Source organism: Centropristis striata, chromosome 18 (assembly GCF_030273125.1).
Source record: "Centropristis striata isolate RG_2023a ecotype Rhode Island chromosome 18, C.striata_1.0, whole genome shotgun sequence".
NCBI lineage: Eukaryota > Metazoa > Chordata > Actinopteri > Perciformes > Serranidae > Centropristis > Centropristis striata.
Window position 1 is genome coordinate 28,668,191 of NC_081534.1, and position 23,171 is coordinate 28,691,361.

General features: G+C 36.9%; 1 protein-coding gene across 1 annotated transcript in view; it reads left to right on the forward strand.

The window, feature by feature from the left end:
* The window catches only part of afdna (afadin, adherens junction formation factor a), a 150,544-nt gene that overhangs the window by 70,415 nt on the left and 56,958 nt on the right, over positions 1–23,171 (forward strand). The window contains 11 exon segments of the mRNA XM_059356425.1: positions 1,663–1,732; positions 3,308–3,378; positions 4,139–4,206; positions 8,347–8,552; positions 11,194–11,214; positions 14,578–14,723; positions 15,768–15,862; positions 17,553–17,818; positions 20,100–20,243; positions 21,201–21,399; positions 21,663–21,769. Of these exon segments, the coding sequence (XP_059212408.1) occupies positions 1,663–1,732; positions 3,308–3,378; positions 4,139–4,206; positions 8,347–8,552; positions 11,194–11,214; positions 14,578–14,723; positions 15,768–15,862; positions 17,553–17,818; positions 20,100–20,243; positions 21,201–21,399; positions 21,663–21,769 (1,393 nt within the window).

Here is a 23,171-nt window from a genome sequence, read left to right on the forward strand (position 1 = left end):
CAGCATTCGGCTGCACAAACTTACAAGGATGCCGACCGTGCATGTGATCCGGAGACGCGTCGTGATGTTCTGGAACGATTTTAGAGCCTCAGTTTGACATGAGACGAGAGCTGTTTGGCTCCAGGTGCTGGCAGGCCAACACATGATGTTGTATCTGAACTTTAATCTACAGGAAGTCTGGACAGAATCATAATCCCTCATCGGGTTTGTTGCCTCGTCTTAAATGCTTTTAAAGCTAAATATTTTCCAAACATTCTGAAGCAGATATGATGAACACAGGCAGGGGAGCCACTTTTAAGCTGTAATCCATTAATTTTATGTAATTTATGTATTTGTAGTTTATGGATTTGCAGGAAGAATCTTTGCTTTGGATTGTCTGCTGGTTTAATACAGTCATGGAAAAAAATATTAGACCACCTTGTTTTCTGTAATTTCTTGTTCAGGTACAACTAAAGGTACATTTTTTAATTATTTGAACAAACCGTTATGCAAGAAGCATATCCACAGTTATGTCATATATATATATATATATATATATATATATATATATATATATATATATATTGTTACAGAAACAAGAAAGTTCTTTTTCTTCTTTCTCCCTTTTCTGTTTAGTTTGTGCAACTTTTTGCCATTCTGATTTGATTCGACTGATCTCTTTATGTTGAAACAAACAAATTATTTATAATTATATTAAAGAATGTAATAATAAAAATAACATAAAAACAACACACAAATAACGAAAACATTTTTTTCTGCAGAAATTGAGCAAAATCTCAAAGCCAATTCTTATTATGCTGTTTCATAATTTATAATGTTTTATTTATTTTTTGGGACGATCAGAGTGAGCTACCGAGTCTGTATTTATAGAAAGGTTGTTATCTCATGTCTCCTTGTTGCTGTGTCTCATCTATGTGGCTAGACCTGCGATTACATGACCATCATACATGAGCTTTTTCTGTAATCTTGTTTTTAGGAGGGTTTTGTTGGTGCATTATCATGATCAGTGGTTAATCATTTCATAGATGGAAAATGGATAAAGAAAACTAGCAAATGAATCCATTCTGCGTGTGTGGTTAGGGGTCGAAAATCTATGTAATTTCTCCATCCATCCATGAGTGAAGTCGTGCTGTTAATGGTTTAACCTACTTTGGCTGCTGGTGGTTATTGTGTGTGTGACATCGACTCAAATGTTTTGTGTGTTTGTGTTGCTGTCGTACTGTTTATTTGACTTTGACAACCTCCTGACATGTGGGGCATGAAAAGCAGAAGCCTGTCTCTTAAAACCCGCCTGCTGTCACACTCTATTACTGTCACTCAGCCTCACACACACACACACACACACACACACACAAACTCCTGGCGTGGCTTCTCTATATCTAATTAGACTGTTATGTAACTGTGTGTGCATATGTATAAAGCAAACCTCTGTCTGCATGTATTAGTGAGTCATTCATTTACTGCATCTCTGATCCACTTCTCTTCTTCCCGACGAAGAGTTAGATAATTGAGTGTGTGTGTGTAGTGTCTGTCTGTGTAGTGTATGTGTGTGTGTGTGTGTGTGGATTAAGTCTGAGCTCTTGTCGTTGTCAGTAATGAAAGATCAGCTGTGGGGAACACAGTTCTTCCTCTAAACCGCTGCATGTCTGTGTCTCTCTGCAGCAGCGTACCAGAAACCACCTTCGACCTTCACGGAGACGTCCACAGTGGAGCTGCTCTGCCCACCAGCAAGGTAACACACACACACACACACACACACACACACACACACACACACCCACCCCACATGTGCAAACACACACATGTTTATGTTGCATCTCGTTTAGCTTTGGAACAGTCTGATCAAACTGTATGTGCAAACAAACATGGTATTACTGGCCAGAGGCAGTTTTAACGGTTGTATTGTTGGGATCCAGTCTGCTGGTTTCAGGGTTGGTACGGGGGCTTGAAATCCTTGAAAATGCTTGAATTTAAATGTTGTATTTTCAAGGTTTAAAAAGTGCTTGGATTTTGGATAAATTGCCTCTAAATGCTTGAAATTCTTACTGTATTTCTCTTGCAATCTGACTATATCCATCTACAGACTATAGATAATCACATGTTCAATGTAAAAATAATGAGTAGCCTATCTGAAATGAAGACCGTTCCTCCTAAAAGTGTAATACCATCACTGTTGGTATGGTTCAGTGAAATCTCCCCCTTTTAGTATATAAGTACTCATCTAAAACATGCAATTTACAACAGGTGTAATATACCGGAAAAGCTTGAAAATTTACCTTGAAAGTCCTTGAAAAATGCTTGAATTTGACCACTAATAAAGTGTACGAACCCTGTGGATCTGTATTGGTGCCTGTATGCATTGTTATTGGATGGGTAAATGTGTGAAGTTGAGGAATCAATCAGAAGACATTGGAATCCCACCTCAATGTATTTTATTCTCCTTTTTTTCCCTACAACCTTTTGTACTACTTGTGCTTTAATTATATTGTACAATGCCCCAGGGATATAGATTGAAATTATGTTATAGCCAACTCTAGTGCAGCTAAGAAGCTGTGTATTGTCACTGTAAAAATAAATAAATACCATCAATTATATACACAACATGTGCAAACACACACATATTTATGTTGCATCTCGTGTAGCTTTGGAACAGTCTGATCTTACTGTAGGTACAAACAAGAGGCAGTTTTAACAGTCGTTTTGTTGGGATCCAGTCTGCTGGATCTGTATTGGTGCCAGTACTGACCTTATTAAGTGGGATGGGTAAATGGTCAAAAGCTTACGGATTTAAAATGTTGGGAAAGAAGAGTATTGTTATTGGATGAGTCCTCTGTATCAGTAAATGTCTGATGGGCTTGGGGTATCAATCAGCAGGGAAAACATTGGAATAATGCATCTCTGCATCCAGTCTCAATTTAACTGGTTATTATTTTTTTTTGTATTAAAGAACAAAACAGAGAAATGCTGCTTCAATTGTTAAGCCTACTTGTTGAGATGTATGTGACTCCAGCTTTGAATAGTCATCTATGAGCTTTTACTGTTATCTTGTTTCCCCTCTGCACTGCAGATTTATTAACTTTAAAAATGTGTTGAATGGCTGAAAGCATCAAATATCTACATTAATGTCAAATATCATCAGTGGTGCGTTGTGAATATCAACAGTTGATATTTTTTAGATGGAAAATGTTAAAAACATGGTTAAAATGTGGTTTGAGAGAGAAAATCTGTCTTACTTTTCCATCCATTCATGCATCCATAAGTGTAGTTTTTATTGTGTTTGTGACATTAAATGTGTTTGTGTGTTCAGAGCTCAGGGAAGCTGGAGATGGAGCGAGGCATGGTCAAACCCATGATCAGAGGAGAGCAGCAGGACGGCAGGTCAGACACTCTTCTTCTTCTTCTTCTTCTTCTTCTTCTTCTTCTTCTTCTTCTTCTTCCTTCTCCTTTTCCTTCTTCTTCGTCTTCCTCCTTCCCTTCTTCTTCTTCTTCTTCTTCTTCTTCTTCTTCTTCCTTCTTCTTCCTTCTCCTTCTTCTTCTCCTTCCTTCTCCTTTTCCTTCTTCTTCTTCTTCTTCTTCCTCTTCCTCTTCTTCTTCTTCCTCTTCCTCTTCTTCTTCTTCTTCCTCTTCTTTTTCTCTTCTTTCTTCTTCCTCTTCCTCCTTCCCTTCTTCTTCTTCTTCTTCTTCTTCTTCTTCCTTCTCCTTTTCCTTCTTCTTCTTCTTCTTCTTCTTCTTCTTCTTCTTCTTCCTCTTCCTCTTCCTCTTCTTCTTCTTCTTCTTCTTCTCTTCTTCTTCTTCCTCTTCCTCTTCTTCTTTCTTCTTCTTCTTCTTCCTCTTCTTCTTCCTCTTCTTTTTCTCTTCTTCTTTCTTCTTCCTCCTTCCCCTCTTCTTCTTTTTCTCTTCTTTCTTCTTTTTTTTGTCTTCTTCTTCCTCTTCCTCTTCCTCTTCTTCTTCTTCTTTCTTCTTCCTCTCCCTCCTCCTCCTCTTCTTCTTTTTCTTCTTCCTCCTCCTCCTCTATCTTCTTCTTCTTCCTCTCCCTCCTCCTCCTCCTCTATCTTCCTCCTCCTCTATCTTCCTCCTCCGTCTTCTTCCTCTTCCTCTCCTGTAATGAGTGTCTCATGTTGTTATTCTGTGTCATCAGGTCTCAGGATGTTTCAGCAGACAGGACAGAGTTGACTCTGCCAGCCGGCATCGAGTTCAGAGACAACTGTGAGTATCAGTTTCTGCTCCGTCCCCTCAGTGTTTCAGTCAAACAGTCAATAGCTGGAAACTATTGAACTCTTCACAAAGCTCTGGACTACTGACTCTGCTGACCCGACTGCTCTAGCCTCATTCATACGATTATATATAAATATATATGTGTCACATATGTGTAAGAATATGGTAAATGAGGGTCACATTTCCTCTCACCCTGCTGTCCCCAGAGAACAGTTACAGTATTGTTCCTTCTGTACAGCGACGTGTGATGAATTCAGACAGCTGTAATCCATTTTGAGACATTAATAAGACTTATTTAATAGACTGAGAGAGAAAATTAGCATCTATGGTGTTTCAAATATGGTGTGTTTGGTTTGTTTTTGTTTTCTGGACAAAGTATTCTCTAATACAGGGGTCTCAAACTCAAATTACCTGGGGGCTGCTGGAGGCAGTATCAAAATGACCAATAAAAAGGACACAAAATTATTAAAAAAGACACAAAATGATAGAAGAAAAAACTAAATTACTCAAAAAATACACAAAATGACAAAAAAAGACACAAAATTATTAAAAAAAAGACACAAAATTATTAAAAAAATACACAAAATGACAAAAAAAGACACAAAATTACCCAAAAAATGTAATTAAAGGGACCTTCCACACACAACACAGTAAAGTACCATTCATATAAAACTCACATTTTAAGGCATTTTTCAAGGCAAATTTGGCCATTTTTGACAAAAATTGACATGCTATAATATGACTCTTTTTTTCAGGGTGTCATTTTTGGACACCCCAAAATATGGTGTTTTCCTGCCATTTCTGGCCATATTATGCTCTAATATGTATTAACAGACTATAATTGACCCATTTGAAGCATTTTTAGGCATTTTAAAATTTTACCAATTTTGACAAAAATAGACATGCTATAAGTATGACTTCTTTTTCAGAGGGTCATTTCTGGACATCCAAAAATATGGTGTTTTTCTGTTATTTCTGTTATCTCTAATATGTATCAACAGACTATAATAGTCTTTTTTTATATTGTGTGTCAGATTTGGCAGGAAACCAGCTGGATCACTTTAAAGCCTCGGAGCTTTGTTTCCTGCAGTTGCACCAAGATAACACGGTCAATATTTATATGTTTAAAGATGATAAATTGAGCATTTAGAATAACGGGTAGTTAAATATTTACACAGCCGTTATTCAAATCTTTCTTTTCTTGAGAGCTATTTTGGAGTAGGGATGTCTTATTCTTCAGTGGGGCAGTTCATTAATATTAACTGATTAATTCTGTCTCTTCTGCTCCTCCTGGCAGACTTTCTGACTTGTTAAAGGACAGGTGGAGTTAATTACATTAATGCCCTGAACCTCGAGCAGTTTCAGAGCTGCTCCTGTCACTTTTTTTACTCTGTGTGGCCTCATTTTTCACTGCAGTATGTATATAAGTCCTGCACCTCTGTGGAATCAGCACAATCATGGTTAGAAGAAGGTATTTTTTTGTGCAGTACAACACATTTATAACCACACAAATAATACAAAAGAGAAAACAATGCAAGTTTAATTTCTTTAGAAATGTATTTTTCCTCAAACTATATTGCACTGACCTGCGCTATTAGGCCTGTATTGCACAATCCCAAAGGGTTTAAAACTCTATGCTGGGCACCGGAGGGCAATATCTATTTACCACACTGATAGCCCTTGGAAAAAAGCTGTCTTGCAGCCTGGATGTCAGTCAACAAGGGAACAAATTAACCACCAACCACAGAGCAGACTTATTACATTCAACACGGATCAGTCAGTGTTTGTCCTGCACATTCTTTTGTTAACGTTATAATGGCTGTCATAAAGAAAAGATGTCATCTCCTCCTGTCTGTCTGACTGGATTTTATTTAGAAAACAAACTGGTTTAATTCCTTATCTTAACCATTTCCTGACGTCTCTTCCTTTAATTGTTTGTTTTATCAGATGAATTTAACACAGGGGTCTCAAACTCAAATTACCTGGTGGCCGCTTGAAGCAGTATCAAAATGACCAAAAAATACACAAAATGACAGAAAAAAGACACAAAATTATTTTAAAAAAGACGCAAAATGACCCAAAAAAGACAAAATTACAAAAAAAAAAAGACACAAAATTACTAAAAAAAGACACAAAATTATTTTAAAAAAGACGCAAAATGACCCAAAAAAGACAAAATTACCAAAAAAAAGACACAAAATGACAGGAAAAAACTAAATCATTTAAAAAAACCACAGAATTACCAAAAAATACACAAAATTACAAAAAAAGTAATTAAAGGGACCTTCCACACACAACACAGTAAAGTGCCATTCATATAAAACTCACATTAAACTTTCATATCAAGGTGGGGGCCACAAAATATCGTCACAAGGGCCACAATTGGCCCGCAGGCCGCGAGTTTGAGACCCATGCTTTAACAGAATGATGTTGGTTAAATGGTCTTAAATTGGTTCCAGATCCCATTAAATGTGTGTTTAAAGCCTGATGTTTCCCACAGTCTCTCTCAGCTCTTCTATCTGTTTGCTTTGTCTTCCTCACACTTCTGTTTATTGACTTTCCGTTGTGCTCTGGGCCTTCCTTGGCCTGTGTGTGCTGAGTATATATTTGGTATAGTGTGAGATCATCTGTTTTAGGAGGGTTCTGATTGGTCAGAGTGGTGGAGAGTCCCGTACCCACAATGCACCGGGAGAAACCATATGCTCCGGGGACGGTGACGCAGAGTATTTAACTCTCATCTTCAGTTGTTTTTAGAAGCAGAGTTGTCGTCGGTGCAGCTGAAACCAGCTCGACATCAAATCATTTATTTGAGTTATAAAGTGAAATAAAGTGACATCAGTGCGAGTGGTTTTACTGGTGTGTCCCATGTGACACATGTGGAGCCAGGATCTGTGACCAACAACCACCAAACGGCTCACTGAAGCTCCACAGACCTACCAGTCAGTGTCATTACAGGTCTGAGATTTAGATTTAATAAATAAAGTAGGATTATGGTTTTGTTAAATGCCACATAAGATGCATTGAGGAGTCATTGATATTAATGGATTCAGACTCTATGCATGAATGTTTCTTTATTATTAGCACCCAAAGCTGTCATGATACAGTAATAATGATGTCAGTTACACTAGTAGTACAATATGATCTGTGGAGAATTCGTCTATGGGATTTCTGCATTGGATTTTGGATCATTGCAGAAAATAAGTTGTGTGGCAAACACATGTTGCTGATGCATTTTGGTCAGCAGGGTAATCTTCACGAATGAGCACCACTTTTATGATGTTTGAAGCATTAATGCAGCCGACAGAAGTAAATGTCTAAGTTTAATGTCCCCGACGACCGCTGTAGTCTCATTTAGCCACGTTAGCAACCGCCTTTTTAAGGACACGTCAAAACTACAAATTTCACAAGTTGGGGGATTTACCAATGTGTTTTATGTCGTACAACGAAACGCAAACATCTCTTCAGCTTGTGTTACCTGCAGACCTTATTTCAACTATCCAAAATCCTCTTTTAGTTTGAGAGGAGAGGCCCCAGGGGTTAGGGTTAGGCACCCTATAGAGCAGCAGTTGTGACTGCAGCAGTGGTATCTTACTGGGAACACTGGGATGCTTTGTGATGATATTTTGTGGCCCCTACCTTGATATGAAAGTTTAATGTGAGTTTTATATGAATGGCACTTTACCCTTTTGTGTGTGGAGGGTCCCTTTTAATTACTTTAGTTGGTAATTTTGTGTCTTTTTTTTGTAATTTTGTCTTTTTTTAGTAATTTTGTGTGTTTTTTTTAGTAATTTTGTGTGTTTTTTTTTGTAATTTTGTGTGTTTTTTTGGTAATTCTGTGTCTTTTTTTTGGTCATTTTGTGTCTTTTTTTGGTCATTTTGATACTGCCTCCAGCGCCCCCAGGTAATTTGAGTTTGAGACCCCTGGTCTTGATGAAAGACAATACAGAAAATCAGGAAAACACTGCATATCACAAATGATAATTGGTAATTCCTAGTTTCAGAAGTCATGTTATTTGAGGTACAAGTGAGCCAACAAAACCCTGCAGCAGCTTAAAAACACAGTAGAGTTCTCTAAACTTACACCCAATGTGTGAATGAACTAATTCCCTGATTTTCCGTGTGTGCGTCCAGCTGAAGACACCTTCCTGTCGGCCATCATCAACTACACCAACAGCTCCACGGTCCACTTCAAACTCTCTCCCACCTACGTCCTGTACATGGCGTGCCGCTACGTCCTGTCGCCGTCCTACCGGCCCGACATGTCGCCGTCGGAGCGGACGCACAAAGTCATCGCCATCGTCAACAAGATGGTGAGCATGATGGAGGGAGTCATCCAGGTCAGTAGCACTTCTCTTTTTAAACCTTTCTCTGTGTGTGTGTGTGCTGTGATATTAATCTCATGCATTAGTTTGTGCATTATAATGTTATTTATGTCTCTCGTACTCGCTTTTGTGGAAGTTTTTTGACTTGTTTGATGCTTAATTCCCTCCCAGTTTTCTTACAAACTACTCCACTAGTAGCTGTGTAAGGTGTTCCAGTGTTTCCTGCAGCTTTCTCTCCACAGTTACCTGTCGTACCAGTCTGTGCTCGTCTCATGTTTGTCTACCTGTCAGTGTTAAACGCCTGAAAAGATGCACCTTAGTGTTGGCTCAAAACTTCAGCTTGCATGACAGCTGCAAATTATAACAGAATGTTGATACTGGTGCAAATATGCAGAGTTTTTAGGCCACAAATGCATGCATTTTTTAGATCAAAGTACAACTTTTAAGGTTGCATCCCAACTAACAGCTGTGCAAGAATGTGGCTCAATTCATTATATCTAACATGTAGATTTAAATCAGAACAACCTGTTAAAGAATATGAAGCAAACAAATTCATAAATTAGAATATCATAGGAAAGTTTATTTGTCAGTAAATGTCAAAAAGTGGTAATAACACATTATATAGATCCATTACACACAGAATGAAACATTTCATGTCTTAATTTATTTAATTTCTTCTAATTATAATGAGTATGGCTTACATTTAATGAAGGCCTAAAATTCAGTCCCTCACAAAAAGTTTAATATTACAAAAGACCAATTTTAAAAATAAAGATAATACATATTAATAATAATAATAATAAAGATAATAAAAATAAAGAGAATATATATAAATAATGATAATAATAATAATATTACAAATAAATACAATATTCTTCTTATTATTATTTTTATTATTAATAATAATACATAAAGGCAATATGTTAAATATAATAAAACATTAAGATGATAATAATAATAATAATAATAATAATAATAATAATAATAATAATAATAATAATACATTTTTAAAAAACACAGAATGAGAATGTGTGTCCAAACTTCTCATGAATATTTAATTAAATGAAGCTTTGATGGAAGGATTATGAGAACAATAAATCCCACAGTTCTTCAGTTAACTGCTCAATAAAACACAAGTACCGTTTCTTCTTTTATTAGCGCCATTCACATTTTATTTGTTGAGCTGGCAGCCGGCTCTTCTTAGCTGCTGGTATGCAGTGAAGTCATGAAAGAAAACACACACACACACACACACACACACACACACACACACACACACACACACACACACACACACACACAGAATGAACTGCAGGACTCAATCTATTTCAGGATTTCAGTTTTTATAGAGTTTCGGGGGAGAAATATTTTTAGCTCCTGAGAAGTTTGGGAATGTTGAACCTTCCTGCTTCAGACGGGTTTATAAAAGGCTTAAAAACGGGTATTTCTGGAGCAACTCTGGCTCGTTGAGAACTCGATCTTGGATTGAGGATTAATTGTAATTGACTTGTGCTTTTCCTTGCATCCTTGAATGTCTTAACTGCATTACTTAATGTTTGGCTACATGCATCCGTGCCATGTTTTTAAATGTCAGTGTGTGGTTATTAAAGTGTTAAAACTTTATCCCAGTTCCTCTCTACACTGAGACCACATTTCCCATAAACTCCATAGTTTGTTTCAACAAAGAGGGTGTTACCCTCACAGAAAACTGGAAGTTTCAGGCAAAAAATTCCCCCGTAACATTCCTGTTTTGTGCTGTGAAGCAATCCAACACATTTTTCAGTGTTTTACGGAGCACAGAGCCTGACTTTATTCTTGTTATTGGTCACATTTTGTGGTAATCATACAGCTGCATCAAAATATATACTTTAAAAATGTAAATTAAAAGTAAAATGTGTGCCTTTTAAGAAACTTAAACTTAATTGATTGATTAAATTAGTTGTATTTTTACTACATAGCAGCTAATTAGCTAAATAAATTAGAAGAGACATCTTTTTTTTCTTCTTTTCTTCATTCCAAGTGGAATTAATCCAGCAGATTTTATTTTATTGTATTTTTATTAATTTTAACCTTTTTTTATAAATTACATTTTTCCCAAGAAGCAAACACACAAATCATAATGGTACAAGACTAGTCCATAAAATATATTTTTCTAAAGACACAAAATTACCAAAAAAGACACAAATTTACCAAAAAAAGACACAAAATTACCAAAAAAAGACACAGAAAGACTAAAAAAAACACAAAATTGCTAAAAAAAAGACACAAAATGCCCCAGACTCCATAGAGTTAATCAGTTATTTTATCAGAGTAAAACAAGTTTGTTCTTCTTGCTTATATTAATGATAAAAATCTTCTCTTAAAGCTTTAAACTTGATATATTTTACAGAGTTTTTGTGATGTTTTCTTGACCAGATGTGGTTGTCAGTCGACCTCCTTCAGTTTCTTCATTTAACTGATTCAAGATGTCTTCACATTGTAAACCATGACCATGTGTGTGTCAAAGTGTATGTGTGTGTGTGTGTGTTACATGGCCGTGTCCATACTGTAGCTGTTGACGTGTTTTCTCTCTGTCCTGTGAACGTGTCCTCCTCTTCCTCCTCCTCCTCCTCCTCCTCCTCCTCCTCCTCTTCCTCCTCCTCTTCCTTCCATCCAGGAGATTCCTGAAGGGGATCAGGTAGGATAGCACAATAGCACACCATGATACGGCTGCTACAGACTCGTCTACCTCCCTCACTCACCCTCTCTCTCTCTTTCTCTTTCTCTTGGTCTGGGCGACAGAATAACTCCTAATAAATATATTTCATGTTACTTTAAATCTGTAACCTGGCTGCAGAATGTTAAGACTCGATTTTGTGCCTTTAAAGAAACTTTAGCAGCTTAAAAAGAAAGTAAATAGTAAGAAATATGAGAATACATTTTTATTTTTTTTATTGATTTATTTTTAAACTTTTTTTATTTTATCCAATGAGTGTGAATTTGAAATATTTTTGTTTTATTTAATGAATTAATTTTTAATCTATTTTACCCAAGGAGTGTGAATTTGTAATATTTTGTTTTTATTTAATTATTTTTTTTATTTTATCCGAGTGTGAATTAGTAATATTTTGTTTTTATTTAATTTATTTATTTTTAAACATTTTTTTTATTTTATCCATTTTGTCCACATACATTTTAAAACAGATTACGAAATATAATTTACTGTTTGAACTTTTTTTTTTCATTTATTCAGCAAAAAATAAGGCAAATATTATCTGGTTTCAGCTTCTTAAATGTGAGTTTTTCTTTTTTTTTTGTCACATCAGTGTAAACTAAAAAAACAATTTAAATGTAAATGAAGTTAGTCTAAATATTAAGCATAAAAAACATTTTTTAACATGATGAAAAAATATTTAAAATATGGAAATTTTAATGTGCAGTAATGGAGACTTTGGATTTTGGAAATTTCCTGCAACAGCAAATAAGTTCACAAGATGACAAATGACATAACTTTATTTATTTATTTATACATGATTTAAACCATAAGTATTAATGTTAAGTGTTAATTGTATTGAACATTAATTTACAAATACAACAGTTTCTTTTTCTACATTTGTAGCACGTTGCACATTTTCTTCTTTTATTTGCAGCATTGCTTCTAGACATGAAGCATGAATCTTATATTTTTATTTTTTTCCTATCTGGTCATGAGGATGTAGTTGTTGTATTATCTGTCATAATGTCTGACGTTCCTTTGAAGGCAAACAGAAACCATCCTAGATTTAAAATGTAAAATCCTGTCGCCCAGCCTCCTCAACCTCTCGGCTTCCTTCTTTAAATCTCTCTCTTCTCTCTCTCTATTCTCTCTCTGTCTGCTTTTTTGACCAGCCCTTCATTGTTGCTGCTGCTTCTTTTTCTCCATTCTAACAGAGATGTAAAACAATCCAGCCATGATAATGAATCCTCCCACAGCTGGAAAAACTAAGCAACAACAGCAACATCAACCCGACTACTAATTCCATTCAGCTTCCTGGACCTGCCTGGTACTAAAACAAACAATAAAACAACCAAACAAACAAACAAAACAGAGCAAAAAACCAAAGCAACCACTCTTTTCCACCATCGCTCCATCTTTTAATTCTGGCATCTGTTGTGTGTGACATCATCACGTCTTGCTTCTCCGACTCGACGGTGTGGACGAGAGGCGTGGCGTCCCTCCGCTGCTTCATTTGTCTGTTCAGAAGTTCATTTAACATGTTCAACCATCCGTCTGTTCTCAGTGTTTCCTCAGTGTTTTATTGTCACGTTTTTTGATGCACCTGGCTCCATCTCTCATTCTCTGGCTGTTCTGAATGAAGGGTTCTTTTTGTTTTTTTTTGTTTGATTTGTGTTTTTTTTGTTTTTTTTTCAAGGCGGGGATAGATGAGTGCACAGACTCCTCCCTCTCTGAGTGGCGGGAATATTAACCAATCAGCTCCTCACACACTGAGCTCCAGGAACTGTCCTTTAGACTGTAGACTGACACGTGGAGCAGATACCGAGCGTTATTAACAGTCTGATCTCCACCCTGTGTCAGATAATATATCGTTACTTACTCTCTCATGTTGTTATCCCGGTTTAACCCTCTGGGACCATTTTAATTTACTTCCCTTTCGAGCCATTTGGGCTGAAAAAGTCCACCTCCAAAAAATGCTAAAAAAATGTATTAACCTGATTATTCAATATTTGATCATTCTGATCAGGACGGAAGTTGATCAAAAGATTTAACCCAAAAAAGTAAAAAAAAAATATATATCAGTAATAGTTTTATAGTGCCATAAAAGGGTAGTACATTTTTAAATCTGACACTGCACAAAAAACTATAAATGCATCAAAATCAATTTTGTTGCTAATCTTTGACATAGCCAAGGCTGTGATAAAAAATAAATGCCCCAGCCAAAAATTATTTATTATATGGAAAATAACTCAATTTTTGTGTGTTTTTTTCTTTGAAAAACAGTGACATCATGAAATCAAACTGGCATTTAAAGGGTTAAAATCCTGAAAATAATTGAATATTTGATAGTTTTTATCAGGACTGAAGTTGATCAAAAGATTTAACCCCAAAAAGTTTGAAAAAAATATACATCAGTAATATTTTTAAAGCGTTATTTAAAAGTGGACATGTCTGCCATCAAGTGGCCAAAAAGGGGTTTTTACATCTTAAATCTGACACTACACAAAAACAAAAAATGCATCTAAATCAGTTTTGTTCTTAATCTTTGACCTACCCAAGGCTGTGTTTAAAACCAATGACCCAGCCAAAAATGATTTATCATATGGAAAATAACTAATTTTTTTTGTTTTTTCTTTGAAAAACAGTGACATTGTGCAATCAAACTGGCATTTATATGGTTAAAATCCTCAAAATCATTAAACGTTTGGTAGTTTTGAGCAGGGCAGAAGTTGTTTAAGAGGTTTATGCAGAAAAAAGTAGGAAACAAATATTAATGTGTAAAGTTTTTATAGCATTTTTTTGGAGGTGGACATTTTCAGCTCGAATGGCTCGAAAGTGTAGTAAATGTGTACACAGTGTATTATAGAGCCATTAGAAAAAAATCAAATCGTGTGATCCGTAGTGTGAGTCTACAGCCTAAAACTGTTTAGTTTAAATAAACCCAGTTCCTGGAGGAGACTCGTGTCTGGTGACCTGGTGAAAGGAGTAAAGGAGTGGTCACTAATGTCTCTGATGAAGAAATAAAAAATGTTTATCTCACATTCAAATGTTGAGGAAATACAAAGATTGACTTCTGAGTGACCGTGGTGACCAGTCCTCCTCGCGGCGCCTGGTTGGCTAAGAGGGCGGGGTGGGCGGGGCATGAGTCTATCCCTGAAGTAACAACTGCTCCTTCTGGCTGCCACTCAAACAGACTCCTCCTCCTCCTCTTTAACTCTCGTCTCTCCTTCGTCACGCTGCTCTAACAACCTCCTCCGTGTCTCTTTTCTTTCCTCGTGTGTGTGTGTGTGTGTGTGTCTGTCTGTCTGTCTGTGTCTGTGTGTGTGTGTGGTTGGTACGTTACAGAAGCAGAAGAACATCGCCGGAGCGCTGGCGTTCTGGATGGCCAACGCCTCCGAGCTGCTCAACTTCATCAAACAGGACCGAGACCTGAGCCGCGTCACGCTGGACGCTCAGGACATCCTGGCACACCTGGTCCAGATGGCCTTCAAGTCAGTATGAGTGTGTGTGTGTGTGTGTTGGTGCGTGTGTGTGTGTTGGTGTGAGTGTGTTTGTGTATGTTGTTGTGTGTGTGTATGTTGAGTGTTAGTGTGTGCATGTTGGTGTGTCTGTGTGTGTGTGTGTTGGTGTGATTGTTGTTTGTGTGTTGATGTGTGTTGATGTGTGTTTGTGTGTGTATGTTGTTATGTTGGTGTGTTGGTGTCTGTGTGTTCGTCTATGCGTGTGTGTGTTGTTGATGTGTGTTGGTGTGCTTGTGTTGTTGTGGTGGTGTGTGTGTGTGTCTGTTTGTGTTGCGTGTGTGTGTTGGTTTGCTTGTTGGTGTATGTGTGTTTGTGTGTTTTTTTGTGTTGATGTGTGTTGGTATGTGTTTGTTGTGTGTTTGTGTTGGTGTGTGTGTGTGTGTGTGTGTGTGTGTTGGTGCGTGTTGGTGTTTGTTGTTGTGTGTGTTTTGTGTTCGTGTTTGTGTAGGTGTGTGTGTGATGGTGTGTTCTTCAGAAAATATCTCAGTTTTTATTTTAAATGGACATGACAACATTGTGACTGTTAAATGTTTCCCTCTGATGAAGGTGTGAACTTCCCTTTATATATAAACAGTAAATCATCATGTATGAATCCTAAAGATGTATAATTGTGTTTATATTATGTTGTTATGGGCATTAATCACACAATAACGGGGAAAGTTTCACATCAACTTTCTATTAAAAAGGATCAGTTGCAAACAATCACAGTAAAACATGTAAATATATTCTCAGCATGCTGTGCTGCATTTGCAGATTTATGCTTATGATCTTACAAATAAATCAAGCAAAAATTAAAACCACATTACCTCAAGGAAACCTTGGTCTTATTCAATAAGAAGAACTTAGAACTAGAAAACAGTCTGCAGACGAGCCTCATGATTACCATCAGAAGTTTTTAATCAAGATAGAACGATTTTTAAGTTCTCTGAGAGATTTCATGAAGAGCTTTATGAAGTTTTTGATGGTGATGGTGAAGTCTTGCCCTCTTTAACCAGCTGTAACATGTCGCTGCAGGTACCTGGTCCACTGTCTCCAGGCGGATCTCAACAACTACATGCCGGCCTTCCTGGACGACCCCGAGGAGCATAATCCACAGAGACCCAAGATCGGTTAGTCGGTTCATTGACCTAAAGTAATAAAATGTCATTTTCTACGGGTTTTAAAGAGAGGATGGAGTCTTGTATGCACAGTTCTTGGACATATTGTTAAAATTAATAGATGTATATTGTTATAATTGAATAAATTCTTGCAGGTAATCTAAGTGAGACTCTGTCTTGCTGCTTACTGCTGTTGCAATTTTGAGGCCGATCACAGATTTTTGAAAAGCCTGACCTGCCTATTCTGATCAGAAAGCCTGACCTCACCAAAATCAGATCAGATCAGGTCTTTTATTGCAATAATTGCACTGAAAACTAGTTGGTTTGCCAAGTGGCGCCAATGAAACCGGTTCAAGAACCAGAACTAATTTGGTGTAACAGAGACTTCACTTAAATGGTTCTCAACCACTTAAATTACTGCTTGTGACCCCTCGTAAGGTTCTCTGTGAGCATCAAGTTCGACCAGAGGGAGTTTTCCTTCTCAGATTTTTATATTTAAGTAGTTTTTAGTGGTCTAAAGAGGTAAAACTATCACAAGGAAAATAAAGATTCAAGAAAAGTTTCATTATTTTTCCCCTATGTGTTGCTGTGAGGGCTTCCTGGTGGGAAACAGTTCTACAGAAGCACTACCTTCAGTTTCTTCTTTCATTCAAGACACAATCTGTAATATCTGGCCATCCATTTATGAGTTTTGGCCTGAAGGAGCTGCAGTAGATCAGTGGCTGCAGACAGACACTGACGTGAGTGAAAGAAAGTTTGGATTCCTGCCTTGTGAAATGGTGAAAACCAGACAGTGAGACACTGGAGGACGGTGGGAAAGAGTTGTTTTCAGCCTCGTGTGTCTCTTTGTCTCTAATGCAGTAGTTCTCAACCTTTTTGAGTCTCGACCCCCAATTTAACATGCAAGTTGTCCGTGACCCCCGCTCACTGAACAGAATCTCACACGCACAGTTCAGATCATACAAACTCAGTTTATACAACGCATTTTGGACAAATAATGACGCAGACAACAACTAAAACATCTCTCTGACCAAAATGACCAAAAAAATTACATACAATTAAGCAAAAAAGGACTCAAATTGACAACAAAATGACCCAAAAAAGACACAAGATGACCAAAAAGACACACTATGATCAAAAAAGACACAAATTGACCACAAAATGATCAAAAAAAGACAAAATGACCAATAAAGACACAAAATGACCCCAAAAAGACACAAAATTACCAAAAAGACACACTATGATCAAAAAAGACACAAATTGACCACAAAATTATCAAAAAAAGACAAAATGACCAAAAAAGACACAAAATTACCAAAAAAAACACAAAATGACCCTAAAAAGACACACTATGACCAAAAAGACAGAATTTGGCCACAAAATTATCAAAAAAAAAGACAAAATTACCAAAAAAGTCACAAAATGACCAAAAAAAGACACACTATGACCAAAACCCCCCCAAAATGACCAAAAAAAGACACAAAATGACAAAAAAAAACCCCACAAAATGACCCCAAAAAAGACATGAAATGACCAAAAAGACTGAAACGCATGAACACTTTAACACAGTGGAGACAGAGCTGACTTCCAAAATGATTTGGCGACCCAGAAATCATCTCGCGACCCCGAGGTTGAGAATAGCAGCTCTAATGTATCTAGTGTGACAGAATGTGACATGTGTGCCGTGTGGTTCTCCTTCCAGAGGACGTGCTGCACACGCTGACGGGGGCCATGTCGCTGCTGCGGCGCTGTCGAGTCAACGCCGCTCTGACCATCCAGCTCTTCTCGCAGCTCTTCCACTTCATCAACATGTGGCTCTTCAACAAGCTGGTGACGGACACGGAGTCGGGGCTCTGCTGCCACTACTGGGGCGCCATCCTCCGCCAGCAGCTCAGCCACATCGAGGCGTGGGCCGAGAAACAGGGACTGGAGCTCGCCGCAGACTGCCACCTCAGCCGGATCGTTCAGGTGAGAGAAAGAAGAAGGGGAGCGAGGGAAAGGTGTGCTGTGTGGCGGGATTTAGTTCTATTCATCAGTGTTTTCATTTGATTTTAATTTTAATTTTTTAACCTTTAAGGAGAATACAGAATTACCAAAAAAAAGACACAAAATTGTTTTTTTTAAGGACACAAAATTATTAAAAAAGACACAAAATTACCCAAAAAAGACACAAAATTACCCAAAAAAAGACATCAGGGTGTTCATTTGATTTTTAGTTCTTTAGTGGTTTCTGTCACTCAGTTGGACACTTATGATCATGCCTGATCTGCCACTATAAACTTACACTTTTCACTTAAACTTATATTTTAATATAGATTTTTTAAAAAAGCTACAAAAAAGTCAATATATGTTAAATTTTTAACCTTTAAGGAGCAAGAATTCCGCATTTATTGTGACAAGTGTTGAAAAATTCTGGGCAGTTTTGAGTTGGAATCTTTCCATGGGTATTAATGGGAAATAACGGTAAAAAAATAGAAATATTTTTGCTTCCCATGTAATATGCAGATGGAAACAACCCTTTTTACTACATCATAAGATGGCCTTTAACATTGTACTGAATAACTACCAGTTTTTTCCCCTTAAAATGAACTCTCAGGCCTCCATACTCTCCATTGACTACCTTGACGTCAAACTCAGATTGTGTATTTTTCACCCAACAAAAATGATGTCTCTTAGAGATTTGGTCAGAGCTATAAAATAATAAATCATCTATCTTTGCTCTCTAAAGCTCAGCCTTTCTTTGCCTCATGTTTGCATAAACTACAGATTATGAACTTCTCTTTAAAATACAAAAATGTGAAATTATCTGCTATAGAAGCGGGTAAATATTGGTTATTGGAATCCCCACTTACAGTTTAATTTAACAAGAGTTAAACACTGGAAATCTGTGTTATTTCCTGTTTGATCAGGTTTGACTGACGTGGGCGTCTCCCTGGCAAACATAAGCAAACATCCGAACAGCTGTCAGCAGATTGTGATTATCGTATTGTTAAATATCAAGCGGTGCGTGGAAACAACACGACTGCCCCGCCTTGTTTTCAAACCAGTCAGAAGAACAAAGTATCTTGTGCAGAAATCTCTCATTTGAACTTTGGAACAAACCGTAACTTGCATGTTAGAACATTTAGAAGCCAGTTCTCACAGTGGTGTTTCCAGGCTTCAAGGGTTTATTTGTTTTGTATAGCTGGATAGATACTTATCTTACTTAACTACTTACTTACTGACTTACTTACTGACTTACTTACTGACTTACTGACTTACTTACTGACTTACTTACTGACTGACTGACTGACTGACTGACTGACTGACTGACTGACTGACTGACTGACTTACTTACTTACTTACTTACTTACTTACTTACTTAGTGACTTACTGACTGACTTACTGACTGACTTACTGACTTACTGACTGACTGACTGACTTACTTACTTACTTACTTACTTACTTACTGACTTACTTACTGACTTACTTACTGACTTACTGACTTACTTACTGACTTACTTACTGACTTACTGACTGACTGACTGACTGACTTACTGACTGACTGACTGACTGACTGACTGACTGACTGACTGACTGACTGACTGACTGACTGACTGACTTACTTACTTACTTTCTGACTTACTTTCTGACTTACTTACTTACTAACTGACTTACCTACTTACTTACTTAGTGACTTAGTGACTTAGTGACTTACTTACTGACTGACTTACTGACTGACTTACTGACTGACTGACTTACTTACTTACTTACTTACTTACTTACTTACTTGGTGACTTACTGACTGACTGACTGACTGACTGACTTACTTACTGACTTACTTACTTACTTACTGACTTACTTACTGACTGACTGACTGACTTACTGACTTACTTACTGACTTACTTTCTGACTTACTTACTTACTTAGTGATTTACTGACTTACTTACTTACTTACTTAGTGACTTGCTGACTTACTGACTGACTGACTTGCTGACTGACTTACTGACTGACTGACTTACTTACTTATTTACTCACTTACTGACTTACTGACTTACTTACTGACTCACTTACTGACTTTATCCCGAGGGAAATTCAAGACACAAGCAAAGTGACAGTGTGTATCACTTTAAGTCAAGCTATACAGTAACTGTAAAGGATTTATAAAAGACAATATGCAGCTTGAAAAGGCTAAAAATGTGCACACAAGACGTATGCAGTACACAAAGTATGCAGCTGATTTAAATGTATTTTTCTGTGTGTCCTCCAGGCCACCACCCTGCTCACCATGGACAAATACTCCATGCAGGATGTGCAGAACATCCACAACACCTGCTTCAAGCTCAACTCCCTGCAGCTGCACGCTCTCATGACCAACTACCATTGTGCTCCGGACGAGCCGTACATCCCGCCGGTGAGACAAAAGCTCTGAAACACGCCCACAGTGCAGAACATTCAACTCATGAAACATCGTTTATGAACCTAAATCAGAACAGTTATGATGTAAACAAAGTTTTCTCAGCTGTTATTATCAGGCTTCATACGGGTGCTTGAAATCCTTGAAAATGCTCGAATGTTTAAAAAGTGCTTGGATGGCCACAATGACGTCACTTTACCGACTGTGTGTGGGATTCAATGTTATTCAACTTTTTTTTATTGTTTTAGGTACTTTATTTCTGGAATTTTCAACTTTTTCAACATGAAAAACAAACACTCAAACATGACAAATAGTACAACTAGAATATTAAAATAAAATCATGCCAGTTCATAGAGAGAGTGCATTTATAATTTTAATTTAGTCAACACAGCAACTATAATTTTCTTGCAAACAAAAGAATAGGTCTTTTCAGGACTTTTTTGCATGGATTTTTTTTGCAAATTGAAGTACATGCAAGACTTCATACAACACAAGGAACAGGGTTCGTGCGGGTTCTTGAAATCCTTGAAAATGCTTGAATTTAAATGTTGTATTTTCAAGGTATAAAAAGTGCTTTGATTTTGGATAAAGTGCTTGTAAATGCTTGAAATTCTTCCTGTATTTCTCTTGCAATCTGACTATATCCATCTATAGACTATAGATAATCACATGTTCAATGTAAAAATAATGAGTAGCCTATCTGAAATGAAGACTGTTCCTCCTAAAAGTGTAATACCATCGCTGTTGGTATGGTTAAGTAAAATCTCCCCCTTTTAGTATTTAAGTACTCATCTAAAACATGCAGTTTATAACCTTTTTAAGGTCCTGGAAAAGCTTGAAAATGGACCTGGAAAGTCCTTAAAAAGTGCTTGAAATTGACCACTCAAAAAGTGTACTAACCTTGTATTATGCTGTAACTTATTATAATGGTGGCGTGTGTGTGTTTGCGTGCAGGAGCTGATCGACCACGTGGTGGCGGTGGCGGAGAACACGGCCGATGAGCTGGCGAGGAGTGATGGCCGAGAGGTCCAGCTGGAGGAGGACCCCGACCTGCAGCTGCCCTTCCTGCTGCCTGAGGACGGGTACTCCTGCGACGTGGTGCGCAGCCTCCCCAACGGCCTGCAGGACTTCCTCGACCCGCTGCTGCAGAGAGGTAGAGTCACTCACACCAACACTTCATATGAAAACAGAAATCCTGATGAGAAAGAAATCAGCGGTTCCAAAAAAGACTCAAAGTATTGAAAAAGACACAAGTTACCAAAAAAGACACAAAATTACCAAAAAAAGACCAAATGATTGTGTTTTTACCATGAGTGTTTCTGTTCTAAAGTTTGTACTTTCACGTGCATCGTTAAGATATGTGACTCAGTGAAAATGTGCTGTGTGTGTGCTGATTGTGTGTGTTTCTTCCTGCAGGTTTCTGTCGGTTGGTTCCTCACCCTCGCTCACCTGGAACCTGGACCGTCCACTTCGAAGGAGCCGACTGTGACAGCCACTTCTCTGCTGCTGACAGCTCCGAGATGGTAGGACATTAACACACTCTCTCTGTGTGTGTGTGTGTGTGTGTGTGTGTGTGTGTGTGTGTGTGTGTGTGTGTGTGTGTGTGTGTGTGTGTGTGTGTGTGTGTGTGTGTGTGTGTGTGTGTGTGTGTGTGTGTGTGTGTGTGTGTGTGTGTGTGTGTGTGTGTGTGTGTGTGTGTGTGTGTGTGTGTGTGTGTGTGTGTGTGTGTGTGTGTGTGTGTGTGTGAGAGGGCTGTGGGGCACTTCAGGTAAAGGAGTTTGAGCAGATTTTAATAATGCTGACTCAGAGAATCTGCTGAGACTAAAGTGTACAGTACATCTGACAGCTGAGGGCCATAAGAAGTGTCCGCAGACGAACTCCAGGGCGCTTTTTCAACACTCTTATCTCCATGGAAACAGAGGTGACAGGTTCCTCCAGTGTTTTAGAAGCGTAGATCAATCAGGTGTCGGGTACTTTCGGAAAAACAGGGTAGAATATGAAAAAAATCACTATCCATGAGGGAGTAAAAAGCCTTTATTTGATTTATTTTTGAATAAAAAGTCCCTTTAGTAGCTGTTCTGGAGCTTTTCACACCCCAGCCTGTTATTTTGAATACTACACACAGCATAAATAATGTTAAAACAATTAATTGTTAATTATATAAGGTTAAAAAAATAAATGTTATTATCATTTTTGGTTTATTATTATATAATTTTTTTAATTTTTTTTAGTAATTTAATTATTATATAATTCATTGTATTTATTATATTTTTATTCATTGGATTAATTATATTTTATTATTTATGATATCATTAATTTTTTTATTATATTTGATTGTTAAAGATAATAATTATATTGTTTTTAAAGAATTTTACATGCTTTTATTGTAAGGTTTATAATTGTATTTATCATGTTGTTGATTATTTATTGTATTTATTATTATATTTTATAATTAAATATAATGGTACTGTTTATATTGTTGTATTATTTTTATTTTTTACTATTATATTAGTAATTGCCATTAATATCTTTAATCCTAAAATACAATACTAAATACAATTACTAATATAATGGCAAAAAAATAAAATAATATAACAATATAAAATCATGTGAAATACTTAACAGTTCCATAATTATATTTAATTGCAAAATATAATAAATAAAATAAATAATGATAAACAACATGATAAATACAATTACTAATAATACAAAATCATGTAAACAAAATCTAAACAACAGAATTATTATTTTAAATCATAAAATACAAAAATAAATACACTTTTCTTAAGAATTTCACCTAGTTTGTAGTAAATTATTACACTCCCTAATCTGAAGGTATGTATCAACATTATATAAGCTCCTTCAGTTGCTCTTGGAGACCTTTTATAGCTAATCTCGTCTGTCCACGGTGCTGCTGGGTAACTC